Source organism: Lonchura striata, chromosome Z (assembly GCF_046129695.1).
Source record: "Lonchura striata isolate bLonStr1 chromosome Z, bLonStr1.mat, whole genome shotgun sequence".
In the NCBI taxonomy this organism is placed as follows: Eukaryota; Metazoa; Chordata; class Aves; order Passeriformes; family Estrildidae; genus Lonchura; species Lonchura striata.
Window position 1 is genome coordinate 24,330,196 of NC_134642.1, and position 26,339 is coordinate 24,356,534.

Below are 26,339 nucleotides of genomic sequence, written 5' to 3' on the forward strand. Positions count from 1 at the left end.
GCCTCCTGGCTGTGAATACTGCTGTATATCAAAACGTTTCCCTACCTGTGGAGCTCCTTACCCGCGTGCTTTGCGGACGGAAAGCTGAAGTAGTGCCTGCTTTCTTCTAGCACTGCGTTGCAGGCTTTTGGTTTGTTTAATGGGTCTGGGTTTTTTGGTGGTTTGGGCTTCTTTGTTTGGTTTTTGTTGGTTTTGTTTTGCTTGTTTTGGGGTTTTTTGTTTTGGGGTTTTTTTTTTTTTTTGTATGTATGTTTGGGGGTGGATATTTTTCCTTTTTTTCTTGTTTGTTTGTTGTTGTTCAGGAAAGGGCAGCGGTACTCTCTCCGGCGGTACAGTTGCTATGTAACACCGCCGCCGTCGCCACGGCCGGGCGCGGCCATTTTGCACGCGGGCGGGAGGGCGGCGGCGCGGCGGCCAATCGGGGCCGGCCTCGCGCGCCACGCGGCGGCCGCGCCAGCGGCGCCGGGCCCAGGAGCGGGGGGCGGCAACGGCGGGAACGCACCGCGGGGCAGGGCCGGGCAACGGCGGGAACGGCGGGAACGGCGGGAACGCACCGCGGGGCAGGGCCCGGCAACGGCGGGAACGGCGGGAACGGCGGGAACGCACCGCGGGGCAGGGCCCGGCAACGGCGGGAACGCACCGCGGGGCAGGGCCCGGCAACGGCGGCTACAGCGGGCAACGCCGGGTCACAACGGGTAACGCCGCGCAGCGCCGGGGACGGCGGGTAACGCCGGGCAGTGCCGGTTAGCGGCGCTAGCAGCGGTAACTGCGGGCCCGCGGGCGGAGGGGGGGGGTGCCCGCGGAGTCGGTTCCGGGAAGACGAGGACGTCAGGGCCGGGGACGGTGGGGCCGTTGTGGGTGCGGGAGCGACCGGGTGATGCCCGTTCCGGAGCGCTTCTGGCGAGCATTGTGTGTCTGATTAATTTGTCCCTTTTCGTCTTCCTACAAGTGGGTTAAACTTTAGTGGTAGGGTCAAGAGTTCCTTTCTCAGTTAGAGTTGTAGTGTCAAGGTGTTGCAGTGAAAGCCCCCGTGAAAAGAATATTGCTTATGCTCTGGAGAAAAAAGGCTAATATTTTGCACATTGATACATTACCAAAAGCCATTGGTGCCGTAAAACTGATGGCCATTTTCTGAACCTGAAGTGTTGGATTTTAATTCAGTCATCTCTGTTCCTGAGGCCACAGTGTGGTCGTTAAATGCTAGTAAATCAGAGATAAAAAAAAAAGTAAAAGGGTGTGGAGAAACGGTATTATTAGAGTTTGTATTTTATTATATTTCCAGTCATTTAGATGCTAACAATATATTATTTTTCTAAATTATGCTTTTATGAATGGCTGTCCTCACATGCTTTTATATGTCCAGTATAACTTGCCTTAATTAGACATTCAGAATATTTCAGAAGATTGGTTAAATCTTTCTGGTGTGTGCAAGAAAGAAAAAAGTTTACAGTGTGAATAATGTTTGATATCCTATGTGAAATGCTTAATGCTGTCCTGAGTATAAATAAATAAATAAATAAATGTATCTTCTAAATATACTGACAAATGTCCCTATTGAGATGGTACAATTACTTAACCCTTAATAGCTATGTCATAACAGTATTTAGAGATTCTGTTTGGAAGTTACTAGTGTTACTCTTTGTGGGTACTAAAGTATAACAAAACCTTATGCCTGAAAAGTGCTTAGGGAATTTTACTGGGATATGTATATCAGGTATGCAATAGCAAAAATATTTAGAAAATAAATTTTATTATGTGTGATTATAATAAAGACTTTGAACTAAAGTAGCAGAGAAGTTAACTAGTTCTGTGTAGAGAAGTAAACCTGTTCTGTATGTTTCCCTTGATAGTGGGTCAGGGAGTGTCCAAGGCTTTTGGACAGACCTTGATGCTATAGAGATAAATCTTAAGATAAAAAGATCTCTACAACAGTCAGTGCTTAAAGATCAGGGCTTTTGTGTTCTTGATATACCTATTAGAGTGAGGAGAATAAAAATGCAGATGTGTTGTTTTTTTGGGTTTTTTTCCCTCAGCCCTTTACTCATTCAGCTTTACTTGCACAGGTAGTAAGCATCATAAGGTTTTTGGTTACACATTAAAGATGTGTAAATGCTGTACAATATCCAGAAACATTTTCATGTTTTGGATGTGTTGAATTGGCACTGTGATGCAGGATAGTTATATATTGAAAAAAAAGTTTGTCTTCTTTCCCCTTTCTTATTTTAGAGAGAAATTTATCACATAAAAGAAATGATTGAGTCAGTCAAATTAAGAAGACGGTGCATGCTGGATTTCTACTCACATTATGAACATCTTTGTGAACTTCAAGGCTCTCTCCCACTGAAAGCTGTGAAGGCTAATGTGACTCGTGATGCTATTGATCTAATTGTAGATCACATCAAAGATACTGATTGGGCACCACTACTGAATGCTCTCAGGCATAATAAGACCCTGACTTCTATTGGAATAAGAAGTTTACATCAACATGGTCTTGAAGAATCAGGTCTGTATAAAAGATAAGTATGTTGATGTATTCATGTTAAAAACTTGATGCGTAAAACTTCTGTGTGATTGAATACATGGGGGGAAGAATTGTTATGCCTAAGGAATTATTATAATTTAAGAAAGTACACAAAAAAAGGAAGGTATGATTATAATTGCTCTTAAGGCAACAGGGACTGGATTTTACTGATGTGTAGTTTTTATTTTTCACTAGGTGTTGAAAGATACAAAACTAACTTTAGAAGGAGAATTCCAGCAACTCTATCAAAAGACTTGACTGGCCAACTATGCAAAGCTGTGAAAGGCTGCCTCAGTATATCAGATGTACTAAAACATTTAGAACTGCAGGGTTTGTTTCTGAGGGAAAGAGACCTAGCACTTTTAACAAAGGTGAGAATATAATAGTATGTACAAATACACAGTGCATATAGTACAAAAGATACAAATAGTACAAATAAATGGGAAGTATGCCCAGAACAGAGAACAGTAGCAACTAATCTTTGCATATATTTGTTGCAGGCAAGGTCTCCTAAGATATCTTTGTGTAGTCTTTACGTGAATGATTGTAGAATGATTCTGCTGAGACTTTTAGTATAAACTGATCTTAACTGAATGTCATAGAAACACAAGGCTTACTAGAAAGATCTTAGCAGTATCTCTGCTGTGTGCTTGAGGCATGTAACTTAGGCTCATGACTGAAACCACTGTGTATGTTATAGAAGGGAAGTTGTGGGACACCAAGGAGATAAAAACTGATCTTCAGATGTGTTACTGAAAAGCTCCAGTTTGCTCATGACTGGCTTCTAGGGAGGGAGGTTGCTGCTGGTTGCCCACGGGCAAGCTTCCTCTGTGCTAAAGAAATGAACCCGCTTAAACTGGAGGTGAAGGTTTGCTGGTTTTGACCTTTGTTTGAATCCCTTAGAGTTTCTTGTAAGGAACAGAGGATGAGCAGTTTGGGTGACTTGGTCTTGTCTATTTATTTTTTTTTCTTTTTTGCTTTTCAAGCCAGATAACATTGTTTTATTCTTTAGGGCTTGTCCACAGCTTCATCTCTGGAGAGTGTCTCTTTAGCCCACTGTCCAATTGGAGATGAAGGGCTGGAAAGTAAGTTCAGAATCACAACCTGTAAATATACTTTTCTCTTTTAAGTTTCCAAATAGGTAAGCAAATTTTTCAGTATTTCTATTCCTGTTTTAAATTTGTCTATGGAGATTATAAGAACAATCTTCACTTTATTCTGCATAACTTAGTAGCATTTAAAGACTTGAATTTCTTCACTTCAGGCTAGTAAATATCTATACTACTTTATAGTGATGTTTATACTTTTTTATCTAAAACAGCATTCATATTTCTTTACCCTTTCCTGATTTGTTTAAGTTTCTATAAATTAACTGAAATCAAATATTTTCTAGCTTGTTCAGATATTCTTTGCTGAACATTTGCACTAGAAATGTATAAACTTAGGACACATTAATTGTATTTAAAATATGCTCTGTATTTCAGCACTAGTTCTTTGTCAAAGCTTTTGGCTGTTAAAGTTGCCTCTTAATAGGCCGCTGAAAACGTGTGTTCTGATAACGTGGAAATGCTGTGTATAGATAACGTGTGCTTTTGTTTTTTCTTCAGCAATCTGTCAGAGTATAAAGAATACAGTGACTATCAGATTTCTAAACTTCACAGCATGTAGCCTCACGTGGCGAGGGGCAGAACATATAACAAATTTATTAAAGGTAGTTTAATCAACTTTCTTAGAATGGAGTCTTTTGTAAGAACTTAATCAATTAAATTTTTTACTTCTGCTTTAAAGCTCAAAATCCATTAAGGCATGAGGAGCTTGTGTGAATACCAAAATTAACTGTATGGTCTTATGAAAGCTGTGACTTTGTTTACTTTATTAGTGTGGAATTTAAATTCGCTATTTCTTAGAAAAAAACTATAAATAGTAGAGTATTTTCTTTAAATGAAGACTAGGCCTGTTACCAGGGTGCTTCTTTATTTGTCAGTAATTTTGAGAAGAGTCTCAAGTATTCTGAAGCTCTGGGTAAGAATAATCAAGTTTGCAGTTTAGAAGCTGCTGATTAATTGATCAGAAGGTTTCTGCCTAGTACTATGTTTTAATTAGTGTTAGTTGTGATTTCTGTGAAAGCACAAAATTTCGTATTTATTTATAGTATGTATTTATTTCCTATGCAATGTGCCTTGAAAGTCAAAAGAAGGTGATAAAATACTTTGTAGCCAGGTTTAATAATTTGTGTTGCAAACTGGGCAGTCAAAACAGATTCAAGTTACCGGTAAGGTTTAAAAATTAGTTATGTTTCTTGAATTCAGGAATGGTGTACTTATACCAGCATATATTTCTTATAACAGCTTTCAAGCCATAGAATATGGTTTACAAAAAAAGGTAATTTGTGATCATGTTGTCAATTATGGCTTTGCCATTTCACTTGGTAACAGCTTCTTTGTTTGCAAAGCACCAGGCAATACGAAGACATGGTGAAGCATGGGCTGAAAGCCTACGTTACAGGAGACCTGACCTTGAATATATGACGGGTTTGAGACGGATTACTTTGAACTGCAACATGCTTATTGGAGATAGAGGAGCAAGTGCCTTTGCAGACTGTCTAGGAGAGGACCTTTGGCTAAAAGGTATTACTAAGTCTTTTACTAATGAACAGCAAACTAATTCAGGAGTTTCCTTGTATAGTAACTATAAACATACTGATACACAGGTATTGAGATATTCCATATAATGTAGAATGTGGCCTACACCAGCAAATCCCTGATATACTTCATATCTGGTTATTACTAGTTGCTGTAAGGATTTCAGCAAGATCTCCATATCTCTGTTTCTCTGCTACTGTCTTTTCTACTATTTCTATGTCTCACTACTGCATCTCTTAAAATACAGTAGTGGCAGGCAGTTAAAATTATCAGTTATAACAGTTGCAGCCAGAGGAATAACTTACCTGTGTAGCTTGGGAAGAGTACTCTTTTTTTTTCAAAGAAATCTCCTCTTTTGAAGTATCAGAATACTGTTGTGTTATCTAGTATTGTCCTTCAGTATCTTTGAGAATGAATTTGTTCTACAGTATATCTATCACTGTATCTAGTAATTATACAAAATTATTAATGGTGCTGGTGTAAATCGTAACATTCTGTGTGTATAACCAGAATAAAATAATCTGTTTTATAGTTTGGTTTTTTAGTTTGAGGCAGGTGTACAGATAACATCCTTACTGATGGAAGAGGATCAGGTTAGAGAATACGTAAACAAACTGGACAAGCAGCAGTCCGTAGGCCCTAATGGGATGCATTCACAAGTGCTGAGGGAGCTGGCTGATGTAATTTTGAGGCCGCTCTCAGTAGTCTTTGAAAGATCGTGGTGACTGGGAGGTGGTGCATGAGGACTGAAGGAGGATAGCTAATGTGCCTATTTTCAAGAAGTCTGGGAAGAAGGATGCAGGCAACTGCCGTCTTACTTGGATCCCTAGAAAGGCAAGGATGTGCTGCCATCTAGAGGGACCTCAGCAGGCTGGATAAATGAGCTGATGGAAACTCCATGGAGTTTAAGAAATGGAAGTGCAAAGTCCTGCACTTGGACAGGAATAATCTGTGCACTAGAACATGCGGGGGCTGAAAAGCAGCTTTTCAAAAAGGGTGCTGCAGATCCTGATGGATAATAAGCTTCCCATGAAACAGTGGAATGCCTTTGTCGCAAAGAGGGCCAGTAGTGTTTGGGGTGCGTTAGGCAGGGACTTTGTGAGCAGGTTGAGGGAGGTGATTCTTCCTCTTTACTCAGCACAAGTGAGGTCATGGAATCTGAAGTGCAGGAGGGAACTGGAGCTACTAGAGCAAGTCCAGTGAAATGCCACTAAAGATGAAGGGACTACCGCAGCTCTAATTTCAAAAAGGCTGAGGAAGCTAGGGCTCTGGCTTGGAGAAGAGAAGGCTCAGAATGGGATCAAGGTGTACAAATATCTGAAGGGAGGATGTAAAGGAGATTGAGACAGACTCTTTCCAGTGGTACCTGGGGACAATGCAAGATGGAGTGGGTAGAGATGAAAACTGTGGAGGCTTTTCCTCAACATGATGACACCCTCTTACTTTGAGGGTGACTGAGCACTGCCACAGGCTGCCCACAGTGGTTGTAGAGTGGTTCATATTGCCTCCTCTGCAGATGTTAACAGTTATTTCTTAATGTTGAAAAGTTCTAGTTGTCTTCTTCGAAAGCAATACTCCTGTTTTTACACAGGACTGTTACCATCATGTCCTTAGTTCTCATGCTTCAAGTCCTGTGAAATAGAGGTTTTCAGCAGGATTAATTTATTTTAGATATTAACTATTAAATTAAATTACTAACTAAATGTAGTACCTCCACTGATTCTTTTTTTTTTTTTTTGCCTCCTTAAACATTTTAGCGCTTGATTTGCAGCAATGTGGAATATCCAATGAAGGAGCGAGGTCATTGTTAGATGCTCTTCAAACTAATACAACATTAGTGGTACTTGACGTAAGAAAAAATCCATTAATTGGTATGTGTCTGTGTCTGCATTTATTCTTTTTGTGTTTTTGGGGTTTTTTTTCTTCTTCAGTAACTATATGGGGAAATGTAAACTGCTTTTAGAAAAAAAGAACATGCCACAATAATTTGCTAAACATTTTTAAAATGGGAAAACAACCAGGATAGGTAATATGTACTTACTATTCAGTGATCTCTTTGTTCACAAAAAGTGTTGTCTCTTACAGAAAATTCTTAAAAAGGTGTTCTAATTCATTCTAGGTCATGTTCTAATGAAACAGATTATTGAAAGAGTTCTCAAGAATGGAAGCAGTGCTGACTCAGAGGTATGTTTTACACATTTTGAATGAGTTTGGGATTTTCTTTGTAGCTTCCATTGCATTTAATTTTTTAAGGATGACTTTTTTCAAAATGAATCTAAAACAACTATTTAGTTCTAAACAGATGTTTGACTCAGTATAAATAAAAAAACCCCACTATCTAGGGGGAAACCTAAAACCACTATGATAAACATGTATTGGGCTTTCTGTATGATTTCTTATGGAATTAAAGGTGTCACATGTCATAAAACCTGGATATACATTTAGTGGAAAGAAAAAAGAAAATCTGTGTGTATTTGGGCATTACCATAGAATATTAACTAAATATAGGACTGCCAGAGGGCTTTCTACTACGTATATCCTTGTCAACATGGTAAGAGTTAACTTCTAATTAAAAAGTAAAGGAAAGTACAATTTGAAATTTAGTGCTTTCTTGTCTCCTGTAACCAAATTTTTTAAAGTTGCTCAGGACTGTCCTTACAATGCAGACCATCTATGAAAACAGAATTCAGTTACAGTGCATTACCCCCATTCATCTTTGTCTAACTGTTCACACAGAGTTCACAGTAATGTGCATAAACTGAATATCTAAAACCATTTATGATTAGGTATGCTGTTGAAATATACAGAAATCTGATTCAGTTCTCAAAGGAGTCCCAGCAATCCCAGTTCTTGTATTGGTATTTAATGTCTTCTTTTTTTGAAAAGACTAAATAAAGACAGAGCTATGGATGTGTAGGGACTGTCTAATAAAGTAAAAATTTGTGTGTAGAATTTCTGGAGGATTAATACAGTTCCCCACTTCAAACTCTAGAATACCTTTTTGAGAAGTTGAAGTTGGTTGTGAAGAGGTACTTTCTCTGCTTGGCAGATGCAATTTAAACTTAAAAAATATCACAGGGATCACATGAAAATAACATCTGCCTGGAAATGCTAAAGATAATTGGATATCCAGGCCACAGAAAGAAGCAACTCTGGGAAATCTTTCATATGCTGAAAGATTACTTGACTCAAGACATTAGTACTATATTCAGCCAGTTAGTGTGGTATTTTAAGTTTTATTGGCAGTGCTAGTAATTCTTCGTTCTTCATTAACAACATGGATGAAGAAGAACTTACGACTGGTTTGCTACATAGCTTTGCTTCCGCTAGTCACAGCTGTCTTTTCTTCCATCCTGCTTTGTGTAAAATGTGGGTGTTTGTTTTTCAGTAGCATGTGGTTGATTCTCTTCTGGACTCTTTTTTTTTTTTGGGTTTGCAGGAATAATTGTCTACTGCTAATTGATGCTTTTGCTAAAACAAAAGCTATATATTCTAGCAGCACTGTGTAGCAGTATAGTGAACTGTCATCATAGATATGACCAAGTGTAATAGGTGATGAAAGTTTGTGTAGTTTCTCGGAGACTAGCTCAAGGGATAATCCATTGAAGGTATCTACAAAACAGGATACTTTCAAAACACTGATTTTATATTTTGCTGTCTTTATACTTAGATGCTTAAATATTGTACAACAACAGCAGAGATGAGACAGGCTATGTGCAAGATGAACTTTTGGTTTAACCTAGTAAAACTGCCCTTTTAGGTGTCTAGCAAAACAAAATTAAAATTACTTTTGCCCTTAGAAGCTTGTAATTTAATTTAACTCTTTCTGGGTGTGTTTTAGTTTAAAATGATCAATTTGCTTGCACAGGGACCAGATCCATCAGGAGACACAGCAAAATTTATACAAGCATTAATTGTATCCAAAGAGAAAAAAAAATTTCCTTGACTATGTTTGAATTAAACTTAGAGCACAGTAATGGCACTTTAATAATTCTGGTGCTTTAAATGGGAATAGTTCTGGCATACTGTTCCTAGTACTCTGATGTGGGATTTAAAAGGGCTATGTGAGACAAGGCTTGTGCTGATGTCATCTGTATTTTCTTCAATGACTGCTCCAGCACTAGGCCCTGTATTAGTGATGCACACTGAAAAGTAAGTGCAGAGTAATTTTAGAATATCTACCAGGAGTATTTAAACTTTTTATGAGGGCAAGGGGAGGCTTTAGGAATAGAGCTGTTGCTGTAAGGAAATGAAGTTTGATGTACAGCTGTGGCCTTTGATTATCACTGTGTCTTGATTTTATTTTGGGGCTTTTACTTTGTAAGGATGAATTTTCGTTACAGGTAAATAAAAATAAACTTCATGTTTTTTAAAATACTGATTTTATCAGTAATACAAAATCACATTAGGGAAGCTTTTATTACTTTGGTCTGAGCCAGTCATTCCTATCAATCCAGTTGTCTGAGAATGAAGTGCAGAAGCCAGGGTTGCCTGTTTATAGGGTTGATGCTGGGGCATTTTTGCTGTAGAATGATAACAGGAGAAAGGATAATATTGGATGGGATATTATAGTGGTGTTTTGAGAACATTTTCTGGTAGACTATCATCTGCTTAAATTTGGGCCTTGTTACACTTCAGTTTTTTCTTGATTTTACAGTTTGTAGTTTCCTGTAAGTACAGTGTTCTCTATATCTGACAAACTACCTTTAAATTTAAATAAGCTCCTCTCCAACTTTCAGTTGCTGAACAGATTTTTTTTTTCTTTAAAATATAAACCAAATTCCAGTTTAAGTGGCTGACTTCTCCATCTTCCAAAGATGCTTTGAAAACTAAGCCAAAGAAAAGAACTATCGTCCTAGGAAGTGGTCGGAAAGGAAAAGCTACTATTCGTATTGGTAATTCTTTGTTTTCTGCCTATAGTACATTTTGTCTAGGAAATTTTATCTTAATGCTTAAGAGTTTAAATTAAAAATATATTATGTGTCTAAATGTTAGTGTTTTACAGAATGTTTGTCTCAAAAAAAACCCATTCTGTTTCTTCTTAATTATATAATGCACCTTCTATCATCATTGGTATCTGTAGGAAACTTGCTCTTGTTTCTAGTGCTGCTAGATACATGGCTGGAAAAATGGTGGGATATGCTGACCTTAAAATTTGTGGAAGCATCAGGCATATTTATTCTGTGTCTCCACAAGCTTTCACTTCTTCAGAGCTTGGCAGTAGCAAGTTGTCTACTTGTCTACTGTTGTAACCTTTCTGTAGCAGGCTGTCCTCTGCCAGAACAAACAAACAAGCATTTTTAACTGATGTACAAAATGTTTTAAGATTTTTTCTTTAACTTCATGTAAACCTGTTATAAATAGTATGTTTAAAATAACATAGGTATCTTGGATATTTATAATTAAGTACTGATAGCTGCGATAGTAAATATTTTTCAGTAAGCTACTAAAAATTTCACTGTTATACATTTCACTGTCTCTTGTCTTCACTTTAGTTATCTGGAAGCAGAGAGGTAAGTGATCAGGGTGGTGGTGGAAACTAAAAATGCCTGGCAAATGTGGTTGTGGAGAGTTTTGTGGTTTTTTGTCTTTTCTGTTTTGGGGTTGTTCGTTTTATGTGCTTTCAGGTTGTTTTTTTTAAGTGAAGAAGGGAGTCAAGGTGAAAACCATCCTGTTTATTATGTTCAGAATGAATAGATATTTTGACTCCCATTCACTAAGGGATGCATTTCTATACCATTACAAAATCAGTTATTTTACTCATCTTAGAGAAATGATAACCCGAGTTCTCACTAGATTAACTGTAGGAAATACAACATGATTAGTTTTCAAGACTTACTAGTTTCTAGCTTAGAGAGATTGTGAGGTAGAATGATGATCCCTATTGGGTTTCTTTCTGAGTTTACTTTGATGCTGTCTGATTTAAACAATAACAAAAGATCAGACCAGTGAACCCTACTTTTTCTTATTAGTCTTGTGAAGGGAAGAGATTGCTGGTGTTCTGTACAAGCTTTATTTTTAATTATTTTGCCCATAAATAAAATAATGTTCTTCATTCTAAAGCCACTAGAGGGCAATTTCAAACATATGCCTTTATTATCTATGTGGTTGGTCTAAAACCATCTAAACCTCTTCTGCTACAAAGCTTTGCCTTCTTTTTTGAAAACCAGCTTGTGTTGTATCAACCTAACAGCAGTTAACTATACCATTTTATAATCTCAAGTTTTTGGACACTTTAGCAAAATTAGACTGAGTGGCAGATTTCTTACAGTCTTTATTATTACATAGAACATTTTATGAACAATGAGTATGTTAATAATTATGAATTGGTATGTGAATAATAAGGTATTGAATTCTCTTTTCTTCTGGTCTTACTCTTCAATCCAGGATTATCATCTAAAAAATCTGTAAGTCCTGGGAAAAAAAATTCCACTGTGAGAGAGAGTTACTCACCAAAACCACTACCACCAGGTACAAGGGGCTTCCTTCCCTGGCGGACTGCAGAACGTGCAAAGAGATACAGGTGAGGTTTTTATAATACAAGAGAAAATACTAAACAATAAAATTTGCATGATAAATACAGTAGAGAGCAATGTTAGCATTTTAAAATTCGATTTGAAAATTATACACAGAATGTCATCATAGTTCTTCCTGTTATATAAATTTTGAGGATTTTACATTAATTTTTCTCTTGTAAGGATTTTAAATGCACAAAAATACATGATAGCCATAGGAGTATTCATATGTAGCAAAAAACCCCACCACAACCAAACCTGCCTTGTCTGCTTGTTCTTTTGTTAATAATGATTTATGAAATGTATCATAGCTGAAGAGGCAAGGTAGTGTTCTAAACTTGTAGTATGGTTGGTTTGAGATCCAGTTCATAGTGCTTAGGTGTTTTCCTGCCTCTTTTTGTTGCTTCACCCCACTCTATCTCAGCATAAAGATCATCTAAGACCTGTAAATTAAAATAAAACTTACACAATAAAGTCGTCTTTTGAAACAGTTCTTGTTTGTTTTTGTTTTTAAAATCCATTCCCTAGATCTTGGCCTCTCAAAATGGAAGCTATATAACTATTTAAACAAAAAATTCCATAATACTCTATTGCAAGTGTGGTTATTAAGCTGCACATAAACTCTGAAGACCAAATTCTCCTTTTGACTTTAGTTCAAAATAATTAACTAAGTAAGATATGTACTGAAGATATTAATGTTAGCATCCAGTAGTGTTGCTCTAAATCATAATTAACTAGGGAGTACTTATCAAAATGGGAATGTAATGAGGCTTACAGGGATGTAATGCAGTGTCTGATGCTGTTTATTTATTCTTATTGCTTCACCTGTCCTAGAATCTTGTGTTTGGAACATTATAAACCTACTTTCCTCAAAAGTATCGTTTTGGTTTTTTTCCCCAAACTTCAGAGGCAGGGCAGCGGATTGTGCTGGAGAGTTGCCATTGAAGATTCAGGTACTATTTCTCCTCACACACTGATTTTGTTTTTAGTGGGTAGATGCTTGAAAAAAGGGGAAAATGTTCTTAACAGAATCTCATTGTCTGAAAGTTAAGACAGGAGCATAATTTTAAAGATTCTTACTGACAGGAGTGAAAAAAAGTAGTTTATATCGGCCTTTGGTTAAAGCTTCTTTGATACTTAGTTTATTTCCATTTCTATCTGTGTAGCTTTTGGGTTCTTAGTCTTACCAGCTAACTGAGTTGGAGTATAGGCACAATCCCTCCTTAGGCAATAAGAATAACCAAAGCATTTTTCTCAGAATGCTTTCTGCGCCATCTCTCCTGTCTTAGATTATGTACTTGTTTTTGCACCTCTCTGTGAGCTGCTTTGCCAGCAGGAGAAGAAAAACCCCATCTTTCTTCCTTCTCCTTTGTATCTCATTTCCATTTCAGAAGGATGCAATGGCTGCAGAAGCCACCAGTTATCCTCTGCTCTGGTGTAGGCTTCCTGTGGACTGCAGTCTGTTGGGGAAACGTGGGCTGGCACAGGATGCCTGTAGGCAGCAGCTCCTTTGACCCATCCCTCTGTTCTGACATGGGTCTTCCCTGGCTGGAATGAGGGTATTGGCTCCACCATGGAATGCCTCTTCCTGCTCCCAGCCTGATGTTCCCTCTGCTTTTTCTCACTCTTTTTGTTCCCACTTTTTGTTCCTGTCTGGCATTTTTTTGCCTTGTGGTGGGTCAGCTGGGACTGGTATGTTTTGTGTGGGGCAGCCCTGGCTGTGCCTTTCAGGGGCTGACTCTGTTACTAAATCCTCACCACAAATACTCAACACAGGCACACATAGGATTGTTTTTTTAATGCAAATTTATTTCAAAGTTGTATGGCTGGGCAATGTGTATACATTATAAAGGACTCTGGGAAACAACTTTATTTAAATTAGACTTTTGATATTATTTAATCTTTGATTTTTGCTGAACATTTTAATGCTATGAGTGGGCCTGTTTTTCTTTTCCGGTATAACTAGACAGGTGTTCCTGTGAAAGTGATACTAGAACGTGCTTCTACATCTGAAACTGAAGACACAGAAGATATAGAGGATGTTGTCCAGCAGACTGATTTGTCAAAATCATTAGATAAGACTGATGTAGCACAATATCAACAGTTACAGGTAACAACAGGTTCCATGTCTTAGACTCCATAAAGGCAAATTACATAAATTCAAGCATATTTTATTCAGAAAACTGTAATTAAGCAAATAATCAGTTTTGGAGCAGGATTTCAGAATAACTTAATACAGCTGCAGCATGTGTAATTTCTGTGTTCAATCTTGCATCATAGTGCACAGATCTTTTGGTCAGTGTTATTGCCTGTAGTATTTTCTTTCAAGTGTTTCCTTTACAAAAATAACTTAGGGTTGTTTCTAAGAGCTAAAATATAGAAATTACTGTTGTTTAAAAATAATTACAAAAATAACTGAAAGTGGTTGAGTTCCATTTTATAATTGAGCCTAGTAATTTTTTTAATTTGCTTTTTATTATTCCTTCTACTTCAATACTTAAACTTAGCAGTAGTGAAATGGACTATTTCTTTACTTGTCTTGATTGGGAATGTTCTTACAAAAGAAAGGGGTGGAAAAAAGATATATATCAGCGGCTCTGTAATGCTCCTGAGGTAATCTAGCACTATTATAAAGTAACACCTGCAGGCAGAATAAATGAGTTAACTGTTTCTGAAGTGTTAAGATTTAAATTTTTTTCAGAGGAACCAATGATTACTTCTGTAAATAAGATCTACAGTTAGTGTTTCCTGGTTATTGTCAGAGCACCACACTGGGTGAATATGCTGGTTGTATGTTTAAATACTGGGCTGTATACCTGTCTTTTTGTAAGAGGAGTGAAATTAAATTTTAACTTGCTGTAGATTTATCAGTAGTGGGAATGTTTCGGGTAGGATAGAGTTGTGGAAAGCAAAAGGATTGCATATTTGCAGTATTTTAATAGCAACCAGCCTTTTCAGCTGATGTATACTTTTCTTTAGATCTTCTCCCTAGAGCTTTTGTTCAGGAAGATTTCAAGGTTTTCACATCTTGCTGGAAATCAGTTTAATGGCAGTTTCTACTGTTAGTGTGCAATGTATTGATGTTGTGCTGTGTGGTGGCTTCAACACTTTTACCAAGAGCACTGTGTCTGAAATCATGGAATTCTGTATGATATGCAAATTGCTCTGAAAACATCTGTGTAGGAACTACTATGCATGTAGAAAGCTTTTGATGTATTTATTCTTACTGTTTGGAGAGGGAAGAATATTACATTCACATCACACAGCAGAGGCAGGCAGTGTTTTGTGCTTTGTGGAAGGGTCATACTGACCAATAGGATGTCATACTGACCATACTACAGGTAACACGTTGATGTTAGCTGTAGTACTACATGTAGGGCAGCTATAAGGAAGAGACAATTTGTGATCAATTTGAACTTCCTTAGAGAGAAACCCACAAATTTTGGCAACCTACCCCAAAATTTTGGTTTTTGTGTACTTGTAAAGGTCCAGATTTTAATGACTTTCTGAATTTGAAAACCAAAATACTTTCTTAGGCCATGGTTGCTTATCAGATAGCACCAGTTTCTGCACCTGATTTTGTGCCTCACCCATTGTTTTGTTACCTTCACACAAAGCGTGTTTCACATTATGGCACAATCAGACCACCAGATTGGCCCCACTGAATTGTCCCTTTTCCCTCTGTCACTTAGTGCCTTTTCCTTTCTTACTTCAATCTTTTTGTCTTGTGCTCCTCTTCACATTTATCTGGTCGTAAGACTGTCATTAAACAGCTGTTACTGTGCAGCAGCTTGGGAGGGGAGGTGCTTTGAGGAACTGATCTAATGGAAAAATAGTCCAGTGTAATTGGTGGTAGCAGGCCTTTCAGTAAATGGGACAACCAGTTGTGTTAGAGCAATGATGGGAATGCAGAGTGGGAGTAAACAGGAAGAGGTGGAAGTTCCTTAAACTGCTGCTTTGTCAAAAAAAAAAACTCTAAACATCGCTTGATGTGACTGAACGACTAGACTTTCACTTAAGTATGCAAGGCTCTACATCCTTCTGCAGAAAAAGGGACTTTAAGCATACTGCTTAATGAAACAAATAGTACTTAGTTGTGTTTTCACTAAAAAAAAAAGCCTTGGCCAGTGAAAGCCTAGTATCTGCTTAAATGGAAAATGAGAACTGATAAATACTCTCTCCTTCCACTAGAGGGAATGAAATGTCACAGTTGGTTTTGATGAAGTATGTAGTTGAGGTAACTCCCATACTTTTAAATTTTAACTAGGGATTTATATGATGAACTTCACCCTTAATTGAGTTAGCAGGGCAGCTCTTTCTACATCTCACTACTTTGTGAATTGCAAAGAAGTAGAGATTGCACTGTAACTGTTTATTTCTTTAAAGTATGATGCAGTTAAATAGAAGAACATGGCTGATCAGTTACTACATTCTTTAAAATATATATTTTTTAAACTTCAGTTTTATACCTCTGTCTAGTGTTGAACAGACATACTGCTTGTGGTAATTCTGAGGGCTCCCTATATTTTGGTATTCAGTTTCATCTTAAAGTCTATCAGTGCTGCTTTTTTGGCTGTAGTATTTGAAGCCTTAGTCTTGTAGCTTGGATGTACATTTAACTCTGATATCAATTTTATTTTTTTTTTTTTGGCACAGAGACTTGGGCGTTGTGTCAACTAATGAATTTCTTAAAAGCAAATCAAAGATAAAAATGTATATATACTTGTAATATAATGGTGACAATTAGTTTCTTTAAATGCTGGCTTTGATATTGCTTACAAGGAGGTGCAAGTGCAGTGTTCAGTTTTGTTATGAACTTGGCCCATAACCATGAAATACTATGTACATCTAGAGTGTGATAAAACACCTACATTTCTGTTCAAAAAATCATAATAATTTGATTACTGTCTAAGCCATTGATTTTTAACATTACAAACCAGCAATTTGAAGAAAAAGGCCAGTGCTTTCATCTTTAAAATTATCTAAAATATGTCCATAACATAAAATATTAGAAATAGAGTTCCTAGCCTATGTCCTAGAAACTTCCAAATACAAATAATCATATATATGCATCTGCGCTATTTGGGAGGGTAAGAATTCTTCAGTCTGTGATAGCTAATACTGATCTTCAAAGCTAGGTTGGGGGATTCCAGGTTACATGTCAAGTTGTCAGTGCAGAACATTATGTTTTCTACTTTCTGTGCTGTTTCTGTTTATGTAGAAGTTCTATAGCTCCCATTATTTCCACATGTTCAAAGGTAGATGACAGTAAGATTATGGTATTTGTGGATGGTTCTCCTTAGGTAGTTGCCCTCCACCCTATGCCTACAGGTTAGAGATAGTGCTAAATCTGTTTTGATGCTCAAATATGAGTATGATAAAGGTATGACTAACTTTCTACTTGCACCATTTGCTTGGTCGATGCTAGTCTAAGGATTTTAGGAGTGGGCTTCACTGGAATAGTGACAGACCCATAATCATCACTTTGAGTGCTTGTCACTAGGAAGTCTACATAGAGTTTTCTAGAACCTGCATCTTGGAACCAGTTGCAAAAGTACCTTGCAACTTATAACACCTTTGCATTTGTAGAAGGCTTATTTTTACTATGCATTCTGTTGCACACTAGTCTTCTCAGTTGATTGCTTATGTGTAGTGCAGTAGCATCACTTGAATAAGCTTTTACTAGTGAATAAACTATTTCAGTACTACTTGAATCTTTGATTCTCTTGAGAACTAGTTGACACAGTGTGTACAAAATGCAGTGTCCTTTTACATATATTTGCTTGTATACAAAGTGAAAGGGAGAAGTTTTGTATACTGTTGATTTGTGTAGTCTAACCTCTGAAAAATAGGATAGCTTGATAATTTGAACATTTTTCATCTTTTGAACCAGAAGATTGTTTAGGTGTGCAAGAACAAAAAAGTCTTATGTGTTTTTCTAGTTCAGATACTGTAATTAAAGACAATAATGCTCTGTGGGGATGCGAGAAAATGTGGTATTGCAAATCTTGGCTACTCTTACTGAAGCAGATTTTAATTAAAATACAAATTTAGGCATATTATGAATAAGACTAGAATATATTTATTAGGGTGTTTTGGATTTGTTTTTATTGTTGCTAATGCAACATTAGGAATTGTGAAAAACTTTTTACTGAAGACCTAAGTGAAACCAATTAGAAAGAGTATAATTCTTACACTTCAGAATTTGTATTCTCACTACTGAGAGTACAGTTCTTCACAATTTTGTATTCTTACAACTATAAGAAGGAATAAAGGAAGGAATAAAATCCTGGATAAAGAGTATAGTTGGAAAATCTAGATATAACTGCTAAGGATTTCTTATTAGAGCCCAATTTGAGCTTTTGATGTTGTAGATATATTTAGTTAAAAATGATGCTTGAAAAGGTGAAGTAGAGAAGAGTATGCATTCTTGATGGTTATGTCATAGACCAAAGAGACTTGGACTGTAATTTCATGTGATCTGTTCAAGTCTTACAAATCTGTTAAGTGAATTACACTTAATTCTACTTCTCTGTCTTAATATTTTGCATCCTAGATGCAAAATATTATCCTACCATGTACTGGTAGACCTCTGTCTTGTATTTTTGAAGAAGGTATGTTTGGAATGCCATTTGTTAGCTGCTAAGTTGTTTTCTTTTTATTGCATGTTAGTGTGGCATTTTGAGATAAACTTCATGATAGTTTATCTGTGTTTTGGTAGTTGGAGCTGGAAGAATGCATGGAAAAACTAAAGGAAGAACAGAAAGCTAGAGTAAAAGCTGAGGAACGATTACTAGAGGTAAAGATACTTAACTATTAATGATCTTTACTTTTAAAGGAGACACTGCTCAGAGAATGCACTTGCTTAGGGGTAATTATCCATGATGACTAATGTGGTAGCTTCCAGAGTTTCAGTTCAAAGTCACGTGGATCGTTTACTGGTCTTAAGGGCAGTGATGAAATCTGTGTTTAGTAATGTTTGTTCTACTGATTCTGTTCCAGAGCCTTGAACTCCAACTCAAGCTACTCTTTCAATGTGTTTTATTCATTTTCTGAAACACTTATGATCTGGGGCATCCTGATACTTGCTTTTCTCAAGAAAGTGATTAAATCTATTTGCAGTATGTACACATGGATAGTTCTTTGTCTCCCAACTCACTTACCATGATTGTTGCTGAAAGCTGTGTGTCACAACTGTTATTCCATTTGGTTTATTCTGTACCTTTGGTTTTTAAGTTTTATTTTTGCAGGCATTAACCATATTGGATGGTTTTCTGCATGTCAGTTGTTGTGAAGTGCAGTTCAACTTTGACAAAACTAAACAACTTACCACAGCTGAATTGCAAGATCTGTTTTCCTCTACTGTTGCTAACCTAAAAATATTCTTCTGCATGAATAAGCAGAATTTCTTGTTATATAGTTGAGTGTAAGGTAGTGTAAGCAACTGGACTTGGTCCTTACATGTGATTTAGAGGGGAGTGAAAGTGGTGGTATCCTTTGAAATATGAGCAACAAGTGATAGCCCACAGTACAGGGAACAGATATCCACCAAGAACTCTGCACTCCTCAAAGACAGATTGTTGACCTCTTGTGTGACTATCTTCATGTTTAATGTGATGTGCACAGTGAGCTCTGCTGCCTGTCTGTTGTTTAGATCCTTAAATGCTTTTTAGGCTAAACACCCCCTACAAGAAATCTTCCTCTGTAAAGGCTAGGCTGGTTGGACTTGGCACCTTGTACCAGGAGATGGAATAAGCATTAATCTCTAAAAGTGTTTATTTTGTTGCTTATCACCTACAGTCCACTATACAATCTATAATTTTTTCATCCTCATAAAAAATACAAGGCAGGAGAGAGATACAAGTGCAGGGGAGAGATAACAGTCATATGCATCCCCCCAGTATAGAGTGGTAAATATAAAGACATTGGCCTTCATTAATAATTTTTTACTAGTAAAATAAATTCTTTGGTGTTAACATGTCATATAATACAAGCAAAGTAAAACAATATGTGAACTAATTTTTTCTGCTTGTACTTGATCTGTAACATCCTGTACATACTGAAGGCAGTGCTAAGCCAGTGGTTTTGAGTGCCTGCAGGAATATCTGTGCTAGCATAGAACTGCAGCTGTGGATAAGCAGACCTGCACAGAGCTCATGTAACAGTGCCTTGAAAGAGTGTGGTACAGCCAACTCTGCATCTTGTTACATCAGTTATGATGCTGCTTAAACAGGTGAGGTTTGATATTTTGGGTCTTTTAAACTGAAAATGAAAGAAATTTCTTTCTTTTTTTTCCCCCCCCTGCATAGCTGGAAATTGAAAATGCAAGACTAAGGAGTCTAAATATCTCCCTATCCGAGGTTCTTCATGCACAATCAGTAACCAGCATGATTTTGGAAGATGAAGGTGTTCTAGGCAGCATTGAGAACTCATTTCAAAAGTTTCATGCTTTTTTAGACCTCCTTAAAGGTGCTGGGTAGGTTGTCACTTTAAGTCTTGCTGTTTTTCCTGAGATCTTTCCAAAACTACTCTTTCAATGAAGTATGCTGCCTGCTACCCTGCCAGATTTCTAGGTCTGTACTCTCAGAGAGCAAAGGAAAATAAATTAGCCATGTACCTATTATTTAGTATTTTCCTAGTGGCAAAAGCATGACCTAAGCACTCTACAGCTGAGCATGTATCTGACTTTGGGAAAGGCTTTCAAGAAGCCTACGCCAAAAGAGTAGAAAGCTTCTATTAAAGCCTGTTTACAAGTCTTTAGTGATCACCTTTGGCTCTTAGCATTCCCTTAATATGAAAGGCTTAAAATGCAGTTGAACTGCCTTCAGACAATGTCCTGTTACCTTGTGCTCTCCATTCACTAATTGAAGTATGGAAATCTACATTGCAGTATGTACTGGGATACATGGGATTTATATCTCCAGCCTTTGTATTTTAAGTCACTATATATTGTTACTAGTAGTACTGCTACTACTACAGTTATTTCAGAGAATATTAATTAAAGTTTGTATTACCACTGTACCTGCAATTTGTCAGGATGATTTATCCTTCCCATTTTTCAAACAATTTCAGCTTGAACCCAATTTGTAAAGCTTGTATGACCAAGCACAGCAGTCTCATCCACAAGAAGGGAATGATATGAATATGTGTTGTAGTTTACTCTGTGTATTCAGAGAATATCACAGAAGATTTTATTTGTCCTCCCTATCCAAATGGTGGTGATATAACTCAGCACCTAAGTGACGATGGCCTCAAGTTGTGACATGTGAAGTTTAGAAGGGACATTAGAAAAAATTTCCTCTCTGAAAGTATGGTCAGACATTGGAACAGGCTGTCCAGGAACGTTCCACCCTGCAAGTGTCCAGAAAACATCTGGACACTTAGGGACATGGTTTAAGGATGAACTTAGCAGTGTTAGATTAATGGCAGGACTTGATGATATTAAGAGATCTTTTTCAGCCTTAATGATTCCATGATTCAATGATTCTAACTTACTGTAAATTTCACCCTAAGGCTTTATTTTAATTTTTGTGACAATCAGTTTGTAGTATTGCCATTACCACAGGAGTTTCAAACTTCTCAGGAAAGGAAAAATGCATTTTTACCACATGAAATAAGTTTCTTTACTATGGACCCTATGTCTATTCATAGCAATAAGGAGCTTCACTGAACGTTAAAGAATCCCAGTCATGAAGAATACTCTTCTCAGTAAGCTTATATATATCATATGCCATGCTATCAGTTAATGTCTGCCCTTTCCACTTTTTACTGAGGCTTAAAACCCGCATGTGATTGGTTTGGCCATCTTACAAGCTGGCACATGACCCAACATAATGGTATTTATGAAGCTTGTCATTGACATGTAAAGAGATTATGCTATTTGTGCACCAATTTCTGTTTGAATGGCAGTGTTAATCTTTGTTCTGCCTGACAGGGAATCTCATTGCCAGTATGCTGCTCTGAGTTCACTGCTAACTAGAAGAGCTTCATTCTCAGCCTTGTAACACTTGTTTTGAATTTGAGGGCTAATTTGTGCAAAGACAAGAAAATACTTTCAGCTACTTGTTTTTGTCTTGTTAAGATACTCTGAGTTTCACGTAAAGTAATGGAAAACTATGTTCAAAGCTTTAACAGATTCTACTTCTGTTTTTGAATGTTTGGTCTTTCAAAGTAATAATGGTTAGTGTGATTTTCTACTAAACATTTATTTTACAGGCTTGGACAACTTGCTGTATTAGCTGGGATAGATCAATCAGATTTTGGTATTTTGGGGCATCCACATATGAATGCTACTCTTAGTAAGCCTGTGAACATGGTAAAGGAGAAGTCTTTTGAAGAAGAAAGACAGGAGCATACTGAGAATAGCAAAGTAAGTCTTTATAAGGAATGCTGGAGGCAATTCTGCTTTATACTGTTTAATGCACTTTTCAGCTGTTAATTCCCCTCTGATTCATGAAATTATTACTGGAACCCTTTGCTATAGCTGCATTTATACATAGCATAATAATTCACTGATTAATGTAAGCTTTTAATGTGTTTAACACTTGGAGCACAAACTGAAGTATTTTGTAACCTGTTAAACTTTAGTGGTAATTGTGTTGTTTACTAGTCTGAAATAGGAAGTTCCAGTAGTGAAATGCATCCATTCAAATTGGAAAATACCATGATAAGGTTTTTTAGAAACATTTAATAATGAAGTATAGTGTTTCTAAGAACCCTGGTCTTACAGGGGTACCTTCTGAAAATGGTATATTATCTAGTAAGTAATTATATTGTATATGTCCTGAAAATTGTAAATTATTTAAGTAATTATAGTGTATATGTCCAGTATAGATTTCCCTGTGGCCATGACACGAGCTTCAGGCAACTACACATTTTTAGTATTTTTAAATATTGCATAAGGTTTTAGGTTCTACTGTGTGCATTAATAGTAAACCTTGAGGATTTTTCAAAGGATATGTTAAAATCCCTATAACAAAGGAAAAAGACCCAGGCTTTTTTAAGGCTGTTAAAAATTTAGATACTGGAGGACTACAGTTATGTCTAAATTGAGTAAAACTGTCATACCAAGAATCACTCTGCATTCCAGTGTGTTTCTTATATCCAAAGTCTTCCACTCTGTTTTAAATTCCTCAAGAACAAATGGGTTCCTTAAATCTAATGTTAAAAATTTGGCGGTTGTTTTAACAGTGTGGAGAGAATTTCCAGTTTTGCAGTTTGAAGACTCTTGTTCTTACCTCCCAATACTGGTGATTAGTTTGGGTTCTTGTAGCAGCTGGGTGTTGTGGTGTAGTGTTGAGATTATACTTCTGTGAATTGCTAGGAAACATAAGGAATTGCAGGTGTTTTGGGATGATAGATGTGATTAAGTTTTGTCTGCTCTTGTGTAACTGACATATCTCTGGTATAAATTTCAAGTTATATGTGAAACCGTAATGTGCCTACCCTGTGTCATTATCACCCTAGCAATCTTCAGAAATCTGTTTTGAAGGGTGATAAAAATTGTTTAATTGCTTTTGCTCTGCTACATCTTACGAGGTAAAAACTGTATTTTGCTCTGCAGACTCAATATGGCAGTATATATGGCACTTACAAAACTGCTTTTTTTTCCCCTCTAGTTGCCTGTTTTTTCATTGGAATCTTTTGTTTCAGAACAGGGCTGGGGACATCCAACTTCCACTTCCTGGCACATTTCAGTCCCAGATGGTTGTGAATAATGCCTTTTCATCACTTAGAGAAATAAGAGAACTTCAGGCTTCTGGACAGCAGTATCAGCCAGGTTTGTGGAAAGAAAATGAAGCTCAAATAATTAACCAAAATAAAGAGAATAAAACTCGAAGTAGTACTCCAGTATTATCTGAGTGGAGAGTCAAACAAAATGAACAAGCAAAAGGACATCACTCAGCAAGGCAGTTGGCTACCAGTCTGCATTCATTTGCTGATTCCAGCGTACAAACCAAAAGTGATGATAGCAGAATATCCAATGGTATTCCTGATGAAAAAAGCAAAAATTATTCCTCTAAGAAACACATCCTTGAAACAAATGAAACTGCAAGTCCAAGTAATGGAGTGAGAGGAGACAAAAGTAGACTTCAGGTAGTAAATGTTAGCTCTGGAACTGATACTGTAGGATCTGTCTCTGAAATACAGGAAAGTATACCAAGTGTTACCAGCATTTGAAGTTGGTTGAATGTTTGAACTGTTCTTGAGACTTGCAAGATTATGTCTTGGATGTCTCAGTAAAATTATTGAATTTTTTGTAAAGTTCTGTAGACTTTGACTTTTTAGAGCATTGTATACTGCTTAGTATTCCTGTTTTGTATTTGCATTCTTTGTCACTAGATTTTTAGTTTTGAAAACGTGATACACCTAAAATGGTACCCATGAGTTTGTACTAAACATGAGGGACTCAAAATACGGATTTCATTATCACAGATATTTGAGCTAATAAAGTTAATTTGATTACAGTTTTTCCCTAGTGTTTATTTTCAGTGTATTCCAGTGGGAGTGCAGAAGTGGCTTTGGGGCAAACATCAATTCCTGCGTAACAGTGTGTGGTTATGACATTCTGAAAATTAGTGGAAGTTTCAGAGTCAAAAACGAGCTCAGAAATATTGCTATAGGAAGCCTTTAAATACAACCATCGTTAGTGCTATGTCTGCTGATCATAGAATACCACATGTTGGAAGGAGCCTCTGGAGGATGTATAGTCTAATTCAGATTGCTCTCAGGACCTAGAGAAATGTGAAAATGTAAAACTAAGAAAATTACCATTGTTTTAAAACTCCTGGGATTTAGCCCTGGCATCTTGTTCTTGTCCTTGTGCACAGGCAGGTGGTTTGCAGCTTAACTGAACTAGACTATACTAATTACATACAGGAGCTAGGCAGAATGATTTAGCCTGAACTGGGAAAAAAACCAGCCCATAACTATTTTTTACTCAATCATCTGCTATGTGATTTCTGGAACACATAGCATCTGTAGAAATTCCTGACTCCAGTTGCTTGACAAATACGAAAAAACTCATGAATCCTCAATTCAATCCTACAGAGCAAATAGCACAAGATTACCTTAGCTATTGCAATATTGCACAAGTAATTGCACAATGAAAGTATGTTCTTTGTACAGACTTTGTCACTTCAGAATATTAGAAGGTAATATAATAATCTGTAATTTTTTACATATTTTCCCAACTGCTTGTCTAATTTTTCAGTTATTCTTTGTTTGTGATTTTGGTCTGACTAAATGATTACATGCAATCTGCATATTCAGCAGTAAAAAAACTACCTGTTCCCCCTTTTAAATTTAAAATTCTAAAGCTAATTGCTGAGAAATGCTGGATAAAATTATAAATTCAGCAGTGTTTTATTTGTAAGGTTAAGAGTTAGGAATCTATTTCTTGTCCCTAAAAGTACCTTGAAGAACTTAGAACAATTTATATATTACATGCCCAAATGCAGGTGATGTTTAATACCTTTCGTGTTAAATACTTGCTTTTCAGTATTTGCATTTTAGAGTATGAATTATTTCAAAACCAATATTTTAAAGCAAAATTAACCAAGCAGTTTGCAATTTAGATGGGCATACTTTTTTTCAGTGGATTAGTACTTAACCTTTGTTTTTCTGTTGAAGAATCCTTCATGTTTCTGATTTATGTTACTAGGGCTATGGTATTGCTCTCGTACTGTGGTGCATACTTTATATATAGTTGGATATGAAATTGGCAAAGACAATAGATTGAAGCTACTAGGGGACAAGTATTCTTTTTGAGCTATCATGAATACATCAGAACTTCCAACGCTTTTTCTAACTATTAAAAACTAATTTACAAAAAGTGTTATACACATATAAACATATATATTCTTTACATATTTAACAGTAAAGTATTATAATAAAAAGTAAAAATATTTTTATTTTAAATTATTAGGAAACCATTTTCTACCCTGAGTTTGAATAGAAACAATTTCGTTCTCTTGCTGTTAGTTAATATTTTACATAATTGTCTGTGTTCTTGTTTGACCTAAAAGCCTGAAATCAATAGACTAGCTATTTGCTAGAGAACTGTTTACTCATAAAGCTCAATAACTTTTTCTCTTTTCACTTAGTCTTCCCAACACCTACTCTTCACAGTTCAGGACTTTGATCTTTGAAAAACAAAATAGCCCCAAACATTTTTTTGAACCACTGAAGTGTAAGGTTTCACCAAAATTTGCTCATCTCACTGGTATGCTGGACCAGGCATCCCAGCTGCCTCCTGAAATGCTTGCCAGGTTGCTATGTAGTCAGCATTATTTGTCTTAAAATAATGACGTCCATTTGTGGAACCAGACAGGGAATTTATGTACATGTGCTCTCCTTGAGTGAGCTGGTTATTTTCCAGGAGTTGATCAAGGTTTTGCTGCCCAGCATAACATGAAGTCACAATGAGCCTAATAAAAGTTCACTGAAAACTATGAAAAATTATTTACACTTTTTCTTTTACTCTGTCTTGTTTTTCCAGTTATGCATCATAGTAAATACAGCTATCTTTGCTTTTGTGTTAATTACACAAATCCAGGTTCATCTGCAGAGACTGATCTGTGGCACTTGAAGGGTCAAGTAGTATAAGTTAGGAGCATTCCTGGAAATCATGGTTTTGAAAGCTTATATTGGATGAACTAT

The 26,339-nt window shown here is 36.7% G+C and overlaps 1 protein-coding gene across 5 annotated transcripts; it reads left to right on the forward strand.

Annotated features, from left to right (window-relative positions):
* CEP78 (centrosomal protein 78) lies at positions 1 to 24,145 on the forward strand. Of its 5 annotated transcripts, none has more exons than XM_077790135.1 (17): positions 1 to 89; positions 2,227 to 2,503; positions 2,717 to 2,892; positions 3,534 to 3,606; positions 4,129 to 4,232; positions 4,974 to 5,148; positions 6,921 to 7,034; positions 7,283 to 7,347; positions 9,950 to 10,058; positions 10,659 to 10,676; positions 11,551 to 11,686; positions 12,586 to 12,631; positions 13,645 to 13,788; positions 18,400 to 18,477; positions 19,988 to 20,154; positions 21,894 to 22,047; positions 23,331 to 24,145. In XM_077790135.1, the coding sequence occupies exons 2-17, from the start codon at positions 2,251 to 2,253 to the stop codon at positions 23,856 to 23,858; spliced, it is 2,340 nt and encodes a 779-aa protein (XP_077646261.1). In that variant the 5' UTR covers positions 1 to 89; positions 2,227 to 2,250; the 3' UTR covers positions 23,859 to 24,145. The 5 variants fall into 5 exon arrangements, with proteins under 5 accessions (XP_077646261.1, XP_077646260.1, XP_021386202.2 ...); XM_077790134.1 differs by having other exon boundaries at positions 57 to 130; XM_021530527.3 differs by lacking the exon at positions 1 to 89 and adding an exon at positions 500 to 695.
* Positions 24,146 to 26,339: the final 2,194 nt, after the last annotated feature.